Source organism: Neovison vison, chromosome 4 (assembly GCF_020171115.1).
Source record: "Neovison vison isolate M4711 chromosome 4, ASM_NN_V1, whole genome shotgun sequence".
Classification (NCBI taxonomy): domain Eukaryota; kingdom Metazoa; phylum Chordata; class Mammalia; order Carnivora; family Mustelidae; genus Neogale; species Neogale vison.
Genome location: NC_058094.1, coordinates 223,508,195 through 223,524,001, shown reverse-complemented (window position 1 = coordinate 223,524,001; position 15,807 = coordinate 223,508,195). Strand labels below are relative to the sequence as shown.

At 40.7% G+C, this 15,807-nt stretch overlaps 1 protein-coding gene across 1 annotated transcript in view; it reads right to left on the bottom strand.

Annotated features, from left to right (window-relative positions):
- The window catches only part of CNTNAP2 (contactin associated protein 2), a 1,943,304-nt gene that overhangs the window by 750,081 nt on the left and 1,177,416 nt on the right, over nt 1-15,807 (bottom strand). The window contains exon 11 of the mRNA XM_044246794.1: nt 9,356-9,462. Within this exon, the coding sequence (XP_044102729.1) occupies nt 9,356-9,462 (107 nt within the window). The remainder of the gene's footprint in view (nt 1-9,355; nt 9,463-15,807) is intronic.

The following is a 15,807-nucleotide window of genomic DNA, read 5'->3' as shown; positions in this document are numbered from 1 at the left end:
CTTCTGCAGGATCATATGGTGTGTTAGAATCTGAATGACATTCCCATGGCAGTGTTTGGGCTCCAAAGGTGGGCCACTTTCATAAGCCTGCTTCTCCACAGCCCGTGTTTATTTCTGCTCTCGCACTTTGCCTTTGCTGTACCTCTTCTTCTCCCAATCAGTTCCAATCTTAAGGCCCAAGTGAGCAAGCAAGGAGCTTGGCCCAAGTTCAGCTGGTCCTGAAACCCTTCCCCAAGCAACTGGTCTATGCCGTTCTCTCTCTCATGCTATACATACCGGCCTTTACACCGGATTTAGCACGTAAACACATTACACCTTCTACTAACACATTAACGCTTCCTCTTTGTCCATCTTCCCTTTCAAGCCACAAGCAGGCTCTTACCTGCATTTCTGTGGTCCACAGAGTGTGCTACATACAAAATGGACACGCAGTATTATCGAATGACCCGGGACCGTCTGTCTATGTATTTCAGGGAACCCTCTACTCGGGATTTGTGAAGCTAAAGACTTAGAGTATGGGCACAGTGACTAACGTCCATCTGAAAAAGCAGGAAGTCATCTGATCTGGGAGACGTTAAAAGGACGAAGGGAGAGACACACCCTATATTTAACTTTAACTCTCCTGTCTTGCTTTTTGAGTAGATAAAAAATTGTATGACGTTTCCTTCTTCATCTGCCAGTAATCAGCCTCCTCCTCCTTCTTCCTTCCCTTCACCAGACTGGGCGAAGGTGTAGAGGTGAGTGTCTTCACTCTGAACCTGGGCTGACACAGTCACTGGGATTCCAACTGCAGAGGGGTTTAATGAATAATGTCAACTCCCTCAGGATGGAGCTCTGGCATTTTACAGCCTCTGCGCAGTTCACAGGTTCACGGCTCCGTCCTAGAGCAGGCTGCTTTTTAATATGTATTCGCAGATCAACTTTTTGGCAAAGGCTTTTTATTCAAAGAGAAAGATGTATTTTTGAAACTATTGAAAATGTCTTTGTAAAACTGAAATTAAATTCTTTCTTTCTAGGTTTAATCTTAGCCATCTTTCCAAAGCAAGGCATAAAAGAAGGGATTAATTTGAAATTTGGGCTGCCTTAGAAATGTAAAGGTCCGTGGGCTGTGTTTCTCCAAATGACCTGCACTGTTTTAATCCTGTGCAATTTATTTGGTTGTGGCTGAAAGAGAATGGCCTCTAAATCTCCTTCCCACATTTCCACAAGGGTGGCATTCTCTCGTGTCTCTCCATCTTACTCCATCTGCAGATGCCCGGAGAAAACGGGCGTGAAGGAGCTGCCGGGATTATTGTTTAAATAAGTGTGATTTCAGGAAGTGATACCACTCGTCCTTTCCCTCTTTCCCCAAATGCTTCAGCTTTGGTGAGGACCTGAGCTTCTCCTCTAGAGAACACACACATCAGAGCACGGGGTTACTGTTATTTTAATGGCACGTGCTCTACTGGAAACCACCCCCCGCTTCCGCCCCCCCCCCCACCATGCTGGAGCTGATTCCTCTTCACTCTGATCTCTCCCATCCCATCTGGTCAGCAATGAACAGAGAGATAATCTGATGATACAATCTGAAGAGATGAAATGACTGCTTAGAATTATAAGGAATCTGTGATAAGATACTAAGTAATTTCCCAGGTAATTACATTTCTACATATTCTGTAAGATGAAAGGTGGCAACTTAGACCATAAGAGGTCATCATACAGTACAATTTGTCCTTAAGATTATAAGGGCTTTCATTTTATTTTTTAAAGAATTTATTTATTTGAAAGAGAGAGAGTGAGAGCACAGGAGAGGGGGAGGGGCAGAAGGACAAGAGGACTCCCCACTGAGCCACTGAGCTGGGAGCCCAACGTGGGATTCCTGAGATCCAGGACCCTGAGGTCATGACCTGAGCAGAGATCAGACACTTAACTGAGTCACCCAGGTGACTCAGTTGTGAGGTGCCCCAAGGGCTTTCCTTTTTTAATGAAAGTACACACTTCTTTGGAGGGAGCTATTAACATTACATACTCCCCTCTTCTTTGTCTCTTCACATTTCAGCATCTAGCCCACCTGCAGAATGGAGTCCACTCTCGACATATGGATGAATGCGCCAAAAAAAAAAAAAAAAAAAAAAAAAGACTAAGTGATGGTAGGAGCATAGCTCCTCTGTGTCCCATGGTCCTGTGGTGGTGCCCTAGGGCCACTACTTAATGACAAGGACCCAGGCCTTAATGACAGAGACACACTGAGCCTCTAAGGAGGTCATGGTGTGGGAATGCAAAGGATGAAAAAGGGAGGTAAAATTGAAGACTGGGAATTGTTCACTTGCTAACAAAGAAGCCCAATCTGGTTACTTAATGCTGTGTCTCTATTAGAAGGAGCAGATTCACCCTGTGAATGTAAATCAGCCTGTGTAGCCATTATATTTGCTAATAAAGCCTTTTATCTTTTTAGTGAGTACTGGCTTAAATATTGAGACAACCTCTGATCTTTTCCTAGAGAATCAACTCTATCAGTGCTTTGTAACCTGAAGCTACTTCTAATCAGACAAAACTTTTGCTGCCGCTTTTAAAAGACTCAGTGCTAAGGAAAGTTACAAAATGATACCAAATGTTTTCTAAATTTACAAGAAGAGACAATATTTCATTGACTGTCCCAAAGGATAGTTAAGTTCAGAGAGGTTAAATGACTGTCCAAAACACAAAGCCAACACAGCACAGAGGAGGAAAAAAAGGAGGTGGGTGGAGGGGGATTCAGTCCAATACTTCTCATTTCCTTGCTATCAGTGGCCAGCAGCATGTCCTCAAAGAGCTGACTTTATTCTTTACAGGTGCAAGTGAAATTCGGACTACTGTGCTAAGAGAGTTTGAGGGAACAGAGGACTTATAGATTTGGGAGACAGTTCCTGTCCTACAGCTAAGAAATCAGGTGATGGAAAAAGGATGTAGAACCTGAAGATTTGAGGATTTGACATCAGAACGTCGAATTTCAAATCCTGAGTTCTTTTCCCTCTCTTTAATTTTCTAGTAGCAAGAATATATGTAGGATATTACGTGATAAATAAAAGGGTTATATATATATATACATATATATTCATCTTCTTCAAATTTTGTACCAAGTTTAAACTTTTTTTGTCATCCACTTGTCCGTATTTAAACCATTCTATATTATATGTAAAAATATATACTATATAGAAATACATGTTTTATATAGATAGATACATATCTATTTTAGAATAGCTCATACAACCACCAGTGCACAAGCTGACTGCACTTTATTACCTGAGATATCATTTTCTCGTTGAACTTCCTTTGAGAGTCCTACTATGTAGTCCACAAGTCACGATGAATGTGCTCTAGGATGCACGGCCCAATGTTTTCCTCATGGTTATTGGAAATGTGCAGGTTTGTTTCCTCATACACTGACTTCCTCCATAAAACTTCTTAGAACTTTATACCTCTTGTGGCTGTTTCTGCTGTTAATACTATCACTACCCTCTCGGTCTTTCACTAACTCATCTATTATCTGCCTTCCTCTTGTTTTCCTTTTGTCACTTCAGCTTACTCACCATTTTCATGGATTTGTAAAAGGACATGGTTTTTTCTTTATATATATTTTTAAAAATTTTATTTATTTATTTGACAGAGAGGGAGTTCACAAGTAGGCAGAGAGGCAGGGAGAGAGAGAAAGGGGGAAGCAGGCTCCCCGATGAGCAGAGAGCCCAATGCAGGGCTTGATCCTAGGACTCTGAGATCATGACCTGAGCTGAAGGTAGAGGCTTAACCCACTGAGCCACCCAGGCTCCCCAAGGACATGATTTTTAAAAAGCTACTTATGCTTTTTACATTCTCTTCCATTCATTCACCGTTTGATTCCGCACACATTCACTGAGCACATAATATATGCTAGGGGGCCCTGGGAATAAAGTGGTCAACAGAAACCAGCACTGTCTTCTCTCAGATAATATAGTCCAGGGGAAGAGACAGATAGTATTAAAGAATCACAAGTAAAAAATGTCAAATCACCATCATCACCAGTGCTAAGGTGTATATAAGAATAAGTGGATTTGACCTAATTACAGGGTCACAGAAAGCTTCCTTATGGAGGCAGCTACTGAGCTGAGATTTGAAGGATGAGAAGGATGAGTAATATACTGGACAAAGCAGAGAGGGGGGATGTGCAAAAAGTCCTGTGGTGGGGGCAGGGGAGCGAGAACAGTGCGAGGGTACAGGGCATGCGTGAAGGACTGAACGGAGGTCAAGGAGACTGGAAATGGGAGGCGGAGGAAAGGTATGGTGGAAAACCGGATCGAAAACACAGCCATTTCTGAGTAGGTCCTTATAAGCCAGCTGAATTTATAGTTGTGCGATGGATTCCAGTTCTGTAAGGACATGATTCTATACAGTGAACACTTATTTTTTTTTTCTTGGTGGGAAAGAGAATTGCAACACTCAGATTCCAAGTTGTCTTCATTGATGCCTAAGACTGTGGTCGTTCCAAACAGATGGAGGCACCAAATCTCCCACTGCCAATAAATCCAAGTGTTTATGCTGTAGGTTAGTGTGACTACAAGCAGGTAGGATTAATTTCTTTTTAAAAATTATGCTTTGAATTCAATTACTTATGAGTATAATGGATTATAAATAACATGGTGTGTGCTACTGAAATCCATTGCACTTTTCATGTGTGTGGTAATAAGGTGCAGTGTAATTTATGGTTTACAAATTTATGGACCCAGAGTAATAGCTCCAGACTACAGGATGTAGAATACTGTCCTTTTCATTTCAATTTTTCCTCCAACACCGGCTAGTAAAAAATTAAGTTTTGCATTTATGTGGCAACATCAGTACCTGCTTAGTATCTTAGAGCTCAAAATCACACAATTTTTAAATTTGAAGAGATCTGCAATAGGTCATTCAGTTTATCCCCTCTTACTGCCTCTGTAAATAATAATACCTATTTATCTGGGCAAGGTGAAAATCTCTCTTTTAATAACAAAATCTGGAAAAAGATTTTCTCTTAGAATGAAGATCTGGTATTTAATAATAATTCTCATAAATTTCCACACCCAAACATGGTTTATATCTCTTAAATGTCCTCTGGCTTGTGAAGACAGCTGCCAACTTTCATATTTTGGGGAATATTCTGGGGATTTTTAGGGCAGTTCCAAGTAAGAGACTGGTATCGTATGTAGAATGAGCTCAAAGACTCCAGTCGCATGGGGGGGGGGTCTACTAAGCCCTGAGATAAGGGATTTCTTTTTGTATTTAATTTATGTAAGTGAGCACCATAATTATAAAGTGTCAGGAACACGTGTGGAAAACATGAGATGGTAATTAGATCCTAAAGAGCACCTGAAGTATTGGCAAGTAAGTTTGGAGACCGATTGTCTACGTAGCACAAGGAAGAGGGAAAAGCTTTGCTCATAAAGCTTTGCTCATAAGAAAGGCACATCCTCATACTTTGAAGAGGATGAGGATAAGTCAATAAAACAAAAAATAAATGTTCAACATGATCACTCTACCCTCTTTGTCACGATTTTAAGTTTCAATATGCTACTAGTCAGAAATTCATCGAGAATGGGAAATCTGCATAAGAAAATCTCAAAAGTATAAAACTGCAACAATTTAATGTATTTGCCTCATTTGGTCACAAACTAACCTCTTCTGTGTTTCGGAGAACAAACCCGGCCTGCCCTTTGCTGCTATCCCACGTCTGGCTTTCCCTGACATTTCCTCATCCAAAGGCAGACGTCCTGACTCCTCAGGAGAGTGGTTTGTAAATGACAACCCTCTGAGCCCCAGAGAGAATGTATTTGAAAATAGAATCTCCATGTATAAACAAACCAACCGATAGATAGATACAGGTCCAAGGCACATCCAGATTACTTTTAATTCTCTTCAGTTCTTCGGAAAAAAGAGAAAACTATGGAAATCATTCACTTCAAACCCAATCTGCCACACAAGTGACAATGAGTGACAGCCTGAAATTAAGTGACAAATTGTGGGATGTGGACAATTACTGGTACATAAGTACAGATCAAAGGATGCCTTGTTCTGAAAGGCATGAATTGGTGAAAATTCACCGATTGCTAATATATGCTAAAGCTCTTATCTGTGTCTTCCATAAGCCACCTCATTTAATCTCAAGGTGGCTTTACATGGGTCACTGCACCCATCTCCACACAGGAAAAACCTGGAGCTCCAAGAGGCTAAGTGCCCAAAGGTTACAAGTAAGGGACAGGGCCAAGTTCAAACTCAGGCAGTACGACCTATCAAAAAAAGGGCTTCTTGGTTCCGTCTTGGACCCCAGCATCTAGGACTGACGATCGCCGGTCTCCTCAGGAATGGCTGTCTTACCCCGACCAAGCCAGGACTAGAGTGGAAAATGTGTGGAAAGAGTAGCTCACTTGTAATGTCTGAAGCTCTATGAACTATTTAGTTACAGCAAACTCAATGCTTTCGTTAGTTCTTTTTTTTTTTTTACCTTTTTAAAGGAGTGCCATTATAAAATTACCATAACTCCTTTTTTCAAAAGGGACCCTTTGTCCACTTCGGGGAATAATGAGGTAAAGTATTTAATAATGTTAACAAAATTCAAAACCAGGACATAGAATGAGCAACTGGAAGCCTCAGCTTTTAAAACTATAAGAGACTTCAGTAGCCATTTAGTCAAGGGGAATAAAGAAAGTCCGAGAGAAGTCAAATGACTTGCTACAAAGGCGCACAGCATGATAATCCCACAGCTAGCCTCAGAAGCTGGCTTCTTTTTACTTAGTGCTCTTACTATGAGTGTGCTCACTAAGTAAAAATGTAGTTTGATTCATTCTATATCAAACTGAATGGCATATATTTGTATATTTTCCATTATTATGTGCTGGATCAGCCCTTCCTTCCCAATTTTTAACTAATCCATGGGAGTAACTAAGAGGTACACCAAGTCTTTCAGTTTATTTGGAAGCATATACCCTTCAATAAGGTATAAGATAAATATTTTTCACAAGCAAATGATATCACTGAACCCTTTCTCTAATTATGCACTGTGGTCCTCTAACCTCTCTTTACGCACACACTTGATTTTCAAAATTCTGGCCTCACTCAGGGAGGACAACAAGAGATCAGACTTTCTATGTTAAAATGAATGGAAACAAAAGCGGAACACCAGGCAGGTAGAAGATAATTTCTCCCCTTCATATCTCGAGATTGCCACTAAGGCCAAACCTAAATACGCTTAGGACATGTCTATTAGTTGGAGTTATTACTCTTTAAAAACAAACAAACAAAAAACAAAAACAAAACAAAAAAACCTCAGCTTCTCAACCAGTAGCATGCACTTAGATGGAAAACAAATTTAATATTTTTAAAATCTCCTTTTCTTTGCTGAGGAACAGTGTGCTGTTCCAGGTCAGCATCAAGTGGGCACAGAGTTAGGAAGCCCTTGTAACCAGCACCAATCTCTTATTCTTCGTTTATGGTTAGAATTTTCATATTCAGGAACAAGGTCCCTCCTAGCAAAAAATGTTATTTGTAGCACAATATATAAATTATATTGGTGGAGTGAAAGTATGGTGTGTTTTGTTTTTTTAAAGATTTAATTTATTTATTTGACAGAGAGAAATCACAAGTAGACGGAGAGGCAGGCAGAGAGAGAGAGAGAGAGAAGCAGGCTCCCCCCTGAGCAGAGAGCCCGATGCGGGACTCGATCCCAGGACCCTGAGATCATGACCTGAGCCGAAGGCAGTGGCCCAACACACTGAGCCACCCAGGTGCCCCGAAAGTATGGCGTTTTATTGAAGTTTGCCTAATTCACACATCATTTATCATATAGTGAATATCACAGGCTGAAAGTTAATATTTGGTGTGATTGGCAAGGGGCAACTTTAGTTATAAATCCTTTATTCTACTAATTTATGTATCAGTTTCATTTTTTATTCATTAAAGTACTTTTCCATGGATCCATATGGAAATCCTTTACCAAAAATTAATCTAGTGACTATTTTTATTTTCTTGTACATCTTCTATTAATGTTAATTTTTTTAAAAGATTTTATTTATTTATTTGACAGACAGAGATCACAAGTAGGCAAAGAGCCAGGCAGAGAGAGAGAGAGGGGAAGCAGGCTCCCCGCTGAGCAGAGAGCCCGATGTGGGGCTCGATCCCAGGACTGGAGATCATGACCTGAGCTGAAGGCACAAGCTTAACCCACTGAGCCATCCAGGTGCCCCTAATGTTAATTTTTTAAGGAGCATTTTTGTCTCTTATTTTTGAACAGCTTCCTAAACAAAATAATAAGGCAATAAAATAAATTACAAACATTCTTCTTTGTTGAGGTCTTATGTTCCAAACAGCTTATTATACATTGTTACAAGTAACAACATGAAAGGCCCAGAGAGCTGTCCTGCATTTTTATTATCCCCAGAACTCTTCTCTGATAATATTTTTGTCATTGTTTCCTAAAAATGAAGTGGAATGAGAGAAGTCTGTATAATTAGAGGGCTTAAATATCAGATTTTCAGTTTTTCAGCCTATTGGGAGGAGACTGAAGATTGGAGCTCGTCTCTTTCCCTCCCCCTTCCTCTCTCCCTATGCACACAAGCACACGCGTGCACACCATGCACACACATACACACGTGACAGACAGATGAACTTCTTCTTTCAACTATATGTTTTATGGTAAATCTGTTTCCTAAAGGGCTTTGTAAACAGCAACACATTTTTGGAGAATGAATGTTAGGCAACTACAGAGTTAACACTCATTTTAAAATATCCTTTAAATGACAAAAACACAAACCTCCACCTTCCAGTATAAAGTGGTAATGTAAATCTAGGCACATCTGTGTTCTATTAATTGTCTTTGCAAGCCACTTTTTACTTAGAATATTTAGAAAAACTTGCCTTCTTGCGTTATTATTTTAGATATCCAACTTAATGGACTTTATTCCACTTTCTAGCCTCTTTTTCTCACTTGAAAAACATGGCCAAATAGCTGTGATAGAGCATGAGACAATTATTGTCCAGATACTAAATGTTCACATTACACTCTGTCTGTCTCTCTGATGAACTGATAAATGAGAATCTAGTTAGAGATATTGCACTAACACAATTTCCCAAACCATCTATCCAGACGTGGCTTAGACACACAGAGGCAAATCCAAGATTGGCGTTCCAATCCCAACTATGTTTACGGAACATTGGACACATTGGTCCTTCTTTTTGTGCCATTAGGCATGAGAGAGTATATCTTGATTACGGGACTATTCCGGGGAAGTAACAACAAAATCTGGGTTCTTCAGAATCAAGTGGGTGCACTCCCCAGGCTGCTGAAGACCTGGGGTCTGGGCTACTAAAGGTCAGGGTGAGATGGAAGGGCACTCACAGTTGTGGCAGGTGGCCCCACTGTATCCCGTCTCCTCACAAGCGCACTGGAAGCTGTGCCATGTTTGCGAACACTTCCCGCCATGCTCACAGTGATTGGGCACACATCTGTCGGAGAAAGAGACAAACAGAAAGAAACCAACACACGAATGAGATTTATGAGTGGCCAAATTCCAAGCTGTCTGGGCAATATATCATTTCAATGCCAGGTTGACTTACCAAGGCAATTAATCCTTGTTAGTTTAAGCAGATTAATACGATCTATGATGGAAGGTGCCAAGCGCACAAAAGATGATGTATCACAAGCCTGGTGTTTCCCATTTTTGAGTAAACAGTTGAAATTAACAAACAGTGGAGAGACTCATTTGCATATCACAGACTCATTTTATTTTGCTTTCGCACAAAAACAAAGACACTTGCTGAATTTCCTCCCGGTGAAAGATGGAAGGTTAGCCATCTTGTTTCCCATCCTATTCTTTAAAGAGACCAATACTGACTCAAAAAAGGATTCACCGAGAATTTCATAGCAATTTGAGGTTTTGAAATAATGCCATGGCAAGAGCAATCAGAATAGACTAGTCTTAAAAGATTTCTAAGTCTTCTGTCGTCTCCCTATACCCAGCTGGCCAATGAAAGCCACCTACCCCAAGTGGCACTTGGGGTAGCATAATTTAGGGGGAAAATGCAGGTTTCACGTTCTTATCTTTGTTTTTCTACTTACTATGTAGCCAATTGTGGCGATGTAGTTTAACCTTTCGCAATATCAAGTTCTTACTTAAAAAAATGGAGCAATTTTACCCAGCTAAGTAGTTTTAAGGTTTGAAGGAAATGCTCGTAAAGAGATAATTAACAGGCAGGAATGAGAGGGGCAGCATACAGGGGCCCTGAGCATCCGGACCGTAGCCTCCAGGCCAGACTGCATCGTTTGCTTGTATCCTCACGACACTGAAGTTGAAATCTGCCCAGAAACACTCGTGTTTCAGCAGCAGACGCTTTCCTTTCTCCTGGTCTTCGCCCCTGATTCCTCCCACCAACTCCTCTCTGCAACTTCCCCACAACCCGATTCTTTAAGATCCTGATAGAGACGCTCACAGATGACAAAGGTGTTGATACGTATTAACATTCACAAAAGATACCAAGATTTTATTTTTTTTTTATTTTTTTTTTTAAAGATTTTATTTATTTATTTGACAGAGAGAAATCACAAGTAGGCAGAGAGGCAGGCAGAGAGAGAGAGAGAGAAGCAGGCTCCCTGCTGAGCAGAGAGCCCGATGCGGGGCTCAATCCCAGGACTCTGAGATCATGACCTGAGCCGAAGGCAGCGGCTTAACCCACTGAGCCACCCAGGTGCCCCATGGATACCAAGATTTTAGTAAGAGACTCTACAATGGAAGCACCCACCCAGATTAAAACAGTAGGATCTCTAATAGTGGGTCACAGGCAACACTGTATGGGACGCTTAGTCATCATGCCCTGGTAGCTGCTTGCTACAAAATGTGATAGGGGCTGCTTCGGAGATAGCCTTTGCTGTTCCCCATTCTTGATTTACCACCAGGCTCGCTAACCCGGGTGTGGCAGGCACACCCCCGGGGAGGCACGGAACCTTTGATTCTTCCGTGAGAACGCCATTCCTCCACAACGCTTTGCAAACCCTCTGTCAGGCGACAAACGTTTACTGAACACCGGCTATGTGCACAAGACACGGGAAACAGAAGGTGCGTCAGATATCAGGAACTGAAGCCGACAGAGATAAATCTACCGAAAGCTACCACGTAAGGTGGAAAGGGAAAGTGAAATAATCGGGGCAAATGTTGCAGGGCGGAGTTACACGGGAGGGGTCGGATGCAGATCTGGGGCGCACTGTAAAGTGTTTAAGCAGAGCCTCGATGAACAGACAGGACTGGAAGAGAAGAAACAGAGGAAGAGCGGTCCTGGGGGAGAAATACAACAGAAGCACAGGCACCATGCCGGATTATCACCGGGGGATGGGAAGTCCACTCTATGCTAAAAAGGCACTTGTGTTTCATATGAATTTGGGCTTGGCATTATCAAGGCTCACTAGCAGGTCCTTCTCCAAAGACCTGACAACCTGGGTGGAGGTGGGGGGTAAGAGTCACACAAAAGACACCACCAGGCAGAATCTGATGACTCGTCAACGGAACAGGGAAGGCTACGGAAATACGGATATCAGAGCAGTTACCGGTGGAATATAAATAAAGTAGAATATTTAAAAAATAGACAGTTGAGAGCATTTCCCTGGGACCTTAAAAGGGGAGTTGCATTTTCATAATTAACACGTTGGAAGTGTTCCCAGCAGGAAAGCTAGGGAGTGCTGACAAGGAGACAGAACCACACCACTCACCCCCACCACCTCCCCTGCCCACCGGCCCAGGCAGGGGCCTCAGCAGAAGAGGTTTATGCCCACAGTCCTGATTCTCCAGACCATGAGACAAAGCAATGGGATGGACACTCCAAAATTACAGAAAAAAAAAAAAAAAAAAAAAAACATGCTTGATACTTAAGTTTGGAATCCAGTATGTATATGCCTTGTGTGGTATATTTACTTTATAAATGGTTGTGGGTTAATATTAGCTCAGCCTAATAGTGAAAGTAATTTACATCAGCTCATTATATCAATTAATTCAAGGGAAAGTAGTGCAGAAGTGTACTGACTTGCAAAGGAAAACCAGGTTGGAATCTAAATGTGCTCTAAATAATGCACAAAGCAGAAAACGCACCTCTCGATGATAAAAAAAAAAAAAAAAAAGACTACTGTGTACTTACACACGAGGAGCATATAACCATCAGGGGAGATGGACTGAATAGTCCTAAAATTCAGTGTGAAGGATTTCTTTGAAAGTGATCTTTTATTTAAGTGGGATTTTGGCATTTTATTTTTTTAATGTCTCTTCCTTATAATTCGTATTTTTAAGAGGGGCATTCTTCTCATGCTGATGACTGGCATTTAGTTCTTACTGGAGAAAAATGTTCTATTTCCAAGTTGAATGGATTCAAATGTAATTTCAAACCCAAAGACTTCATAGCTATATATAAAAAAAAAAAATGTTAGGGCCAGTCACCAAGCAAAACAAAATACAAATTAATCAAGCTTCCTACTTCCTGTTTATTTCTTCTCCTGTACTTGCATAAAACCATTTATGTAAGTCCCATATCCCATTATCACATTGTTTAGTAATGATTGCTTGAACAGCTTGTGTCTTCTAAATGGTGCGACTCTACAGTTAGGGGTTCCTCTCTTCTGCTTCTTCGCATGGCAGGTGCCTGGCCCTCCTTCAGTGAATGCCCGCCGGCCAACCCACGGACGCAATGGGGGAATGTGATGACCGTGAAGTTACACCAAGGGACTGAACCACGTTTGGCGGAAATATCCCTTTTTACTGCAAAAAATATGGATTAGTGTTATGTATGATTTTAGCCTTACATCTAGATTCTTGCTCCAGTAACTATGAAATATATAGTTTGTTTTACAGCAGGTCCTAGCTTGGAAGTTTGAGTCGCATCAAACCTGAATCCCAATGGCTCCCCTGGGGTTACCGGAGAGCGATTTGAGCAGGATCCAGGGAGCAGTTGGCAGGTGTCAATCTGATGTGATCAAAGGGCTCCAGAAGGGATGCAGCCAATGAGCTGTGTCCGCAGACAGCCCTGGCATCGGACCCGTTCAGCTGCAACCACCCTTGCAGTTGCAGCAATGCTTTCCAAAAATGCTTTCGAATCAGAATGCATTTTTTTTTTCAAATGAAACTGACCTACGCCACAACAGGTAAAACAAACAAAAGCTAACGTTTGAGTCGCATGTATAACAATTACTTAATATAAAAGCAAACACTACGGACAGAGTGGCTGTTTGGAGGGATGCAGCAATTCTGTCCCGGGTTAAGGATGACAGCTGCAGTTTTATTCTACCCAGACGATCTCTTTTATTTCTATACTTGATTTTCATTGCAAGGCGTTGAGGAAAATGGTATTACATGGACAGAAGAACTGCAAATGGTACCAGATTTGCTCATCACAGCCCACTTTTGTGGATACTAGTTAAACAGAGACAGCAGAAGAAATTTCCTTTTAAATCTAAAGAATGTTTCTCTGACAGCATAACGGAGCACAATGGTGGTCTTCAAAACCCAGTGAGAGTGTTTTCTTTTTTTCCTCTCTACAGTGCTTAATAGTTAAAATAGTTTTCTATAAAATTCAAAGCACACCTTTGTGTTACCTTTAGAACTACATTTGGTTCCGTAGAACCCCATATAAAAACCAGAGTGTTGCTCTGAAATACAGACACACAATACCCAATAATGATTAAAGGTGGAGTGTCTCTCTGAATAGCCTGCTTTTGCTAATATCCTGAGCCTCTGGTACGCCAAAGTTCTCCAACTTTCATGCCACAGAGGTCGCTGAAAATCTGGTTAAAATGAAGATTCTGATTACTTAAGTATGGGGTGGAGTCTGCAATTCAAACATTCTCCAGTGATGCTCGAGCTGCGCTTAAGAGGACCTCATTTTGAATGACAAAGCTCAAGAGCATTCCAGCTCTGGGTCTCAAAGAAGAATGAGGGCACCAAGAGGAGAAACAGCCCAGATGGGAGGGCACAGGGGTGGAGTTGCGGGGGAGGGGTGGGGTGGGCAGAGACAGTATGAGGGAAGGGCAGTTTTGGTCTGTGCAGCCCTTCTCCACTCAGAGTGACAATATGATAATCTCCTAATCCCACTTGGTAGATGTGATCATTTCCCAACACCTGAGTTTCGACCTCATTAATTCATAGAAAATCATCACAGAATATAAGGACTGTTTCATTTGGGCTTAAAATCAAGTTCCATATTCTCAGTCTGACTCAGCTGAGCTTTCCTACCTGCTTAGATATTGTACAGAGGTCAGTCTGCGATTCTTATTCTGTTTAGAGATTAGTACAGATTCTATACTTGCTCCTTAAATATACCTTGTTCTAAAGTTTAGACGAGATCAGGCGCGTTCAGGGTGGTATGGCCGTAGACTGCTCTAAAGTTTAGAAAAGAAAACTTCAGGTTAGGCGTAGGCTATTCTGTGAACTATTGGAAAATTATTTAGAGGGATTTATAAATTACCATCCCAGAGCAAATTACCTCTTGAATTTTATTTTTTTTTCCTTTCATCTTAGTTCCCAAATTTAATTTTGCTTATCAAGCCCAGAAATTCATTTAGAAAGTTTGATTTCTTAAATGCTATTTTTTATACCTCTGGCTCTCAGAGCTACTTTTACAATCATGGCAGAGTTCTCTTCTGCATTACCGTCAATATTGATCTCAACGATATTTTAGTACTTTTATTTTCACACTAATTAGATTTCAATTTTAGTTGAAGGCATACTCTCTATGGAGTATATATCACTGCCTTACATTTTTTCCTGTTCAGACTGAAACTATATAGAGAAGTAATCATAATTCCAGCAACTAATTTAGTATTTCATTACTACATAACTTAATTTTATAGTTGTACAACCAGAAAACTTAATGTTATATTGATGGTGCCACTTCAACAAGCATTTATTTATGGAAATATTTAAATGCAGAGATATTTATTATACCTCCTGCATTATGCCCAAATTTTCCATTAAGAATAATCAAGCATATTTGGTCTGCATCTTTCCAACAATTACACATTTCCAGACAACCATATCAATCATGAATTGTAGCCTTACTATATAAACACCTTAAAATAATTTCTGTTGTAATAAAACCTGAGTTCACTCTATTTTGCTTTGTTAATTTACTTTGAGTTAGAGTATTACAATGTATTCCACATTGTTTTATGAATAAAACATCTTTTAAGAGCTCACAGGCCCACAGGAGGAGAGGGACCTGCAGAGATCACAAGTTCTTCACCTGTCTCTGGGTCCAACAGTATTTAACGTAGATAAATAACAGTAAGTTCTTTTTAATCAATCAAGACACTCTAAAACAAACCCTGGAGAAACAAAGAATAAAGGCAGCTTTATCCTCAAGAAATTATATTTATTCATCAAAATGTAATTGGCAATTCAGGTCTATCTCTATGCCTGATATTAAAAATATTCGTACAGAATTAGGATAATATATCACTATTATAGGAGTACACTGAGATTTATGGAAAAGTTAATCTTTGAAGGAGGCACAGATTCAGGTTAGCCTGAAAGAAAGAGAAGTACCTTCCGCTGTGAAGGGAAAGCAAAGGCTTACACCAGGATGAGTAAGAGCAAAATGTGGCTATAGAATGATGAATTGTTGGGTCTGGAAGTGCAGAGAGCTTGCATCCACCTTGAGGATTATGGCAGAAAGTTATGGGTATCTGGTCAACAGTCCTGTCCCCCTTTCTTCCTTCTTATCATAAGTCTTATTTTTGTTCCAATATCTTCTCTCTTTCATGTGGCCATCTGCTTTTGGAAGGGAGAGTATCCTGGTCTCCAAGGTGAAAAAATGTAA